The sequence below is a fragment of the Dipodomys ordii genome, unplaced genomic scaffold, assembly GCF_000151885.1.
Source record: "Dipodomys ordii isolate 6190 unplaced genomic scaffold, Dord_2.0 Scaffold258, whole genome shotgun sequence".
Lineage (NCBI taxonomy): Eukaryota > Metazoa > Chordata > Mammalia > Rodentia > Heteromyidae > Dipodomys > Dipodomys ordii.
In genome coordinates this window covers 725-7,074 of record NW_012267474.1, presented here as the reverse complement: position 1 = coordinate 7,074, position 6,350 = coordinate 725, and the positions used below count along the sequence as shown (strand labels likewise).

Below are 6,350 nucleotides of genomic sequence, written 5' to 3'. Positions count from 1 at the left end.
TTCCTATCCGTCACACCCTCTTGCTATCTGGATGGTGATGGAGGCCAAGTGCTACCACTTGGGGAAATACGGCTTCTCTAATAAAGCTTAATATTCTTTCTCCTGTGCTTGCCTGCCTCTGCCTAGTCTCATGGATGCATGTGTCTGATCCTCTTACAGTTACATTGATGGGCTGACAACCCAGTTCGGGATCATGATCACAAGCCTTATTACTAGAACAACCATGCTGATACTTGAAAATCAATGGTCTATCCCACAGCTCTGAACCCAGCTGGAGGATATATTGCATCCAGGTTGACATAGCATGTGAGAAAAATTCAGACTCTTCCAAAAGTGTTTCTGTCCATCAAGTGATGGAAATTTTTGTCTTAGAGACAGTAAAAGATATACATGGCTTCAGACCCATAAAACTGTTAATATAATCTAGACACAGATACAAGACAGAATAAAAGAAAGATACAAGGGCTCAGTCTCAGACTTCTGTGACCTCTGAACACTATTACATGACTTCATCATACTCTACTCTCTCAAGTAGAGCCAGATCCCCAGAACACACAAGGCCAGAGACCAGTGTGCAGAGTCCAGTACTGTATCAGCCCAAGCTTGATTCAATGAGGAACCAGTGAGAGAACTCTGTCAAGGGCTGGATATTTATGCAGGGTTTGGGGACAAATAGAAGATGCTAGACAAAGTACAACTGGGCTTCCAGCTTCTGAACAGAAAACATAACATAGACTGTATGTATGGGCCAAAACCATGTGCATGATGGAAGTTTTATAAGTTTCCTTATGAAGGGAATAAAATCATAGAAGATACTTGATGCTTATATCACTGATTGTCTATAGTACTACTTAAGAGACACATCTTTTTTTCAATAGATACCTCATTGTTTACCTAAAGTCTCCTGGTCTTATCTTTCCATGATTTTCTCCTGCTCTTTGTACTTTCCAAGTCATCCAATTATCATATGCTTTACATGTCCATCCAGTCATATTGATCACAATATCTTCCTCCTCAGCTCATTCAGACAATCTTCTCTACTGGTTCCCAGACCAGCAACACATGAGGGTGGCTCACCCAGCCAGAGGAGAGGTTCTAGTTCAGGGATGTATCACTGTGGGAGGATTATGTGTAGCTTGAAAGCAGTAATACACCCCATCATCCTCAGTTTCCACACTGCTACATTTCAATGTGCAATCTGTGCCTGACCCACTGCCACTGAATCTTTCTGAGATCCCAGATTCTCAGTTGGAAACCTCATAGATCAGGAGTTGTGGAGACTGGCCTGGCTTCTGCAGGAACCATTTCAAATATGTGTTTCCATTGCTATATAGAAAGTTCTGAATAGACCTGCAGGAGATGGAGGCTGGCTCTCCTAGGGTGACAGGCAGGGGGAGTGGAGTCTGGGTCATCACAACATCTCCACTTGATCCTGAAATTAGAATAAGATAGAAGTGCAAGGTTATACACAAACGTACAGAGACATGCTTTTTATTTTTATTTTGATGTATTACCTATTATTAATATTACATGGTTTGGCTTATAATATAAAAACATTTTGCATCTAAAATTGTGAGTTAAACAAAACTCTTTATTCAGAGCTTATGAAAAGAAACTTGTTTTATGAATGAACTAATACAGATTATGTGTGAGGGGGAGAGAGAGAAATGGGGTATTTGAGTAGAAATGCTCTTAAATGATTTAATTAAGAAAGAAAAGGCATCTCCCTAACTTCCATGCTCATTAAAGTGAAAAAATAGAGATAATTTTAAGCATAAATAGGGCTCTAGGCATAATACATTATTCTCACCAAACACATGTTTTCACTCCTTCTGCAGACCTAAATCTCACTTACTCCCTCATGATTAACAAGACCTGCACATCTAACACATGTATAGGGCACAACTGGAATCTCAGATCTCACGCTGCCACCCCACTCTCATTTCTCATCCTCCTTTGCTGTTACCAGGGATCCAGAGCATTAACAGCCACAGTAGCTGAGACAAGGACTTCATTTTTAGGAATGAAATGAGGAGTTTTGGCAGGTCAAGGCAAGTTCTGATCTGAGCCTTTATCTCAGACTTAGAAAGGAAGGTCCTCCTTAGGGAGCAATATGCAAATAGCCAGGTCTGGGCAACAGTGTGAGAAGAGTCACAGGGAAGTAAGGCCTGCTCTTCTGAGCAAAGTAGCAGTAGATCTGTTCTATATTTGGTGACAACCAATAAAATCCATGATGCCTTTAGCATGGAAAGAAGGACTCCACTGATAATATCTGGAATTGAGGGAAAAACAGGATGCACATCACCTCACCACCCTAAAACAGCATCAGAGGCCCAATGATATGCAGCTTTATGTCCAGGAGAGACTCTAGGAAAGGAATGGACATTGTACCTGGGTACTTCATTCCTCCCTCATCTAGTCTAGAGAAAAACACAGTGTCAAGCATCAGCAGCACTGATTCTCAAAACAGTTCACCAATAAAAGCACAGAGTTGAGGTAGATGAAGAGGCATACCATAGTTACCAGGTTATCTCTTAGGGATGCTTGCATCTCTGTTTGCCAGCATTTTCATATTAAGATAGAGGGTATAGAATTGACAAGGATAACAAAATTTTCTCTTGCAGGTTGTAAGTACCGTAATGGTCTTTTAATGTAATGAGAAAAATTATTACACTTGAAAGTGTGAATTCAATGTAACCGTTTTTTAAATTCACTAAATATCTTGTCATTCTTCCACAATGTATTTGTACAGCAAAATAATCAAAGGAATTCTTAAAGTTTCCTCTGGAGAGTACAGGATGGGTAAAAGGATCAAAATATGGTGTACTTATCAATTGACATACTGAGGTGAGACCATTTTGTGTAACTACTTGAAATTATATATATATATATATATATACATAATTTTGATTATCTTAAATTAACATAAAATCTCCAAATATCTCCAGTACCAATCTAATTTAACCAGTCTCTGTTTATTTGTCTCAGAGATTTTAGTCTCTACTTCACCTGAGGGAAGGAAGAGCACATGCAGGATGTTTGTACTGCTGCCCCAATGGATGAACCTGACCAATGAAATAGGTGACTTGTGGGAAGTGATTATATTATGGGATTGGAGGTTATACCCACTGCTCATCAGAGGGTTGAAGATACTCTCATGCAGTGAGGCAGTTCTCATAATAGTCACCTGCTATCAAATGAAGAAAACCATAGGCTTGGCCAGCTCAAATTACAACTGGTTCTCTCTTTATTAACAGAACATATTGTACCACATGCAAAAGAGTCTTCAGAGTAAAGACAGATGAAGATACAGCATCAGGGACGTTCGGCATCTAAAACTATGACTTAAACAAACTCTTCTTTATTCAGAGTTTAGGTCAGCTACTTTGTTAAAGAAAAGGACTGACAATGGTGTGTCATGTTTTTGTGTATACACACATGTGTGTGTGTGAGAGAGAGAGAGAGAGAGATAGAGAGAGAGAGAGAAATTTGGTTTAAATAGAAGTGCTCATAATAGGCTAATTGAGGGGTAAAAAGCATCTCTCTACATGTGATACTTTTCTTCTTCTAAATACAACTTCTTAATCCTTACCGAGATTACTTGTTAACTTGCTGAAATGCCAATTCACATTCAATAGATGTGAAGTGGATTTGTAATATTGTATTGGTAACATGCTCTGGGAGATGCTATTGATGATCCTGAATTCTGGACACCTTCTGAGTAGGAAAGAAAATACTAGTACATACATGTTTAGTTTTATTCTATTTGAGAATGGTCCCTTACATATTTCATGAAAATATCTCATTTTCCATGAACTGAGACTTCCTGAAACTCTTGCTATAGTTACAAGTTGCTAATAGGAAGAGTCATGTATGTATCTGGTATTGGGCAATGCCCTCCTGGATATATTCTGAGAGTTGGGCGGTAACTTCACTGGGTCATCAGCTATGGGCTCCCATCACCACAGTCTCTTCAGGAAATACACTTCCCAGCACTGCTCTCCCTCTCTGCTTTCCTGTTTATATTCTGAATGAGATGGGACATCTTCTAATCACATATAAGATTGGAAGGTGGAAGGGACTCAATCCTATCGATCCACAATATGCAAGGACCTTGGACAGAGGTGAGAGTGTGGACAAGTGAGAACTCGATACATACACCTCTCATGTCCTAAATTCTATTTTTAATATCTATAAGGAGTTGTATAAAATGATTTCCATTAAACATATGAGGTTATAAATGCAATTCTTCTTTAGCTATCAGCCTTTCATCATTCTGAACCATCCCTCCCAATCCAGCTCCTCCCTTCCATATACATTTCCATGTGTAAGAATGCATGTTAATTACTAAATGTGAACTTATGACTTTCAGTATGTCTGTAGGATATATGGAAGTCACTTCTGATTACTCTGATAAATATAGATATAATATGGGTCACTATGTAACTGTACCTAGTGCATGACTCCACAAGTGTCTTAAATGTATTTTATTTATTCACATATATTTATTTCCATGCTTCATTTTGGATTTATGTGAACTATGCCAGAAGCCAAGGGTGCTTTTGTTATCTGCTCTCTGAATAACACTTCTAAGATCAAGCACCAGAAAAAAAAAACATGTTCAAACCTTCCAAAACCTGATACAAAGTATTAGTTAATTTTTTCTTGATATTTCCTGAATTTATTTAAAAACTTATTTTTCCACTCTACTTTCGAAAGTTTAGAACAATTATATGATACTCAGTATCAAATCAAATTTTCTGAGAACTAGATTAAAATGTTGTATGTTTTGACATGAGAGTTGAAATTATTTAAAAAAATACATTTGCTGGAAATAAAATTCCCTGACAGGAAGTTGATAAATGTTGAAGGTACTCAACTCATTTGTTTATTACATTATTTAGCATCCCCAAACATCATATTGTACTTCAAATAAAATTATTCCATGGAAATCCAAAATTGAATTAAAAATTTTTAACGACTATTTTTCTTTAAAAAAAGTAGTTTTCAAAATGCTTTTCACAAGATATTTTTCCTTGCCTTTAAAAACCTGCTCTGACATATCTAGAATGGCTTCATTATTGAATAACTGCAGAATTTTAGGACAGACTGGACCATATATGAGTACAGAGCAATGTTCTTTGTAAGTCACAGCAGAGGCAGTGTCAGGTGTGTGCTGCTTGGGATGAGCAGGAGCACAGACAGTTAAGGTATGCAATTGACTCCAGAACCTATCTCCCAATGCTTTCCAGTGACCTTAAAATGGGGGCTGCGTCTGAGATGTTCTTTCAGCAGTTGGAAGCACCAGGGTGAGCATCTGGAGCAGCCCAGGCTCTCACTTCTGCTTCCCTGGGAGGTTTTTGTTATGACTGGTGTCACAGGGGTAGGTAACTAATTACCCTGCTGACAGTAGTAAGTGGCAAAATCTTCAGGCTGCAGGCTGCTGATGCTGAGAGTGAACTCTGTGCCAGATCCACTTCCATTGAACCTCCATGGGACCCCAGATTGCCAAGTAGGTGCAAAATAGATCAGGAGCTTTGGAGCTTTCCTCGCTCTCTGTCTGGTAAGAATGTAAATAATTGCTAATGACCTGACTGGCTTTGCAAATGATGGTGCTTCTCTCTCCCAGAGATGTAGACAGGGATGGCGACTGGGTCCACTGGACATCACAATGAGCACCTGACATTGGAAACATTAAAACAATTAGTCATTGAATTAATGATATTATCCAAGTACTTCCACGAAGCCTCAAGCTGCTCTGTTGATATGAGAAGAGTAATCTCCACATTATTCTTCCTTACCTGGGAGCCAAAGCATCAGGAGCCCCAGGAGCTGAGCAGGGCCCTTCATATCCAGGCTGTTTGTTGAGTGGAACCTTCTCATGCATAGGGTGTGAGCAGTCTCTGAAGAAGTTCTCACTGCAGTGGGCTGTGCTCAGGGCACATGAAAGTCAGCAGGGTTGGAAAGATTTAAAAGACATGGCTAAATGTGTAGCTTGGTGATCTTCATGAATTTCTGAGCTAGCAGTCTCCAAATCTCTCAGAACATTACTGTCTCCTATCAATAGCCCAAAAAGACCCCCCTTAAAGATAAGATGTTCCCTAAACCAAGACTCCTATCTACTTCAGTCTCTTCTGCTTCATAAACCTTCATGTTCTTATGCTATCGTCTCTCCCAGTTCAGAATAACATGTTTTAGTAACTAGGCTAGAACTTGTGGTCCCAGCAGGTTCAGATTTGATGAAAGGAAACACAGTAAATGGTGAGCAAGGCAATGAAGCCACAAGGAATGGAGAAGACATCCTTAGCATGGGAAGCAAGGAAAAACTGCCACAGACAGTGAAGGCAGAG

The 6,350-nt window shown here is 39.3% G+C and overlaps 1 gene segment (V, D, J or C); it reads right to left on the bottom strand.

Moving 5' to 3' along the window:
* Positions 1–1,050: 1,050 nt before the first annotated feature.
* LOC106000997 lies at positions 1,051–5,679 on the bottom strand (the record flags this gene model as incomplete). The annotated part of the segment is given in 2 exon segments: positions 1,051–1,432; positions 5,400–5,679. Coding segments are annotated over 2 exon segments (468 nt in total), but the record flags the coding sequence as incomplete, so codon positions are not given.
* Positions 5,680–6,350: the final 671 nt, after the last annotated feature.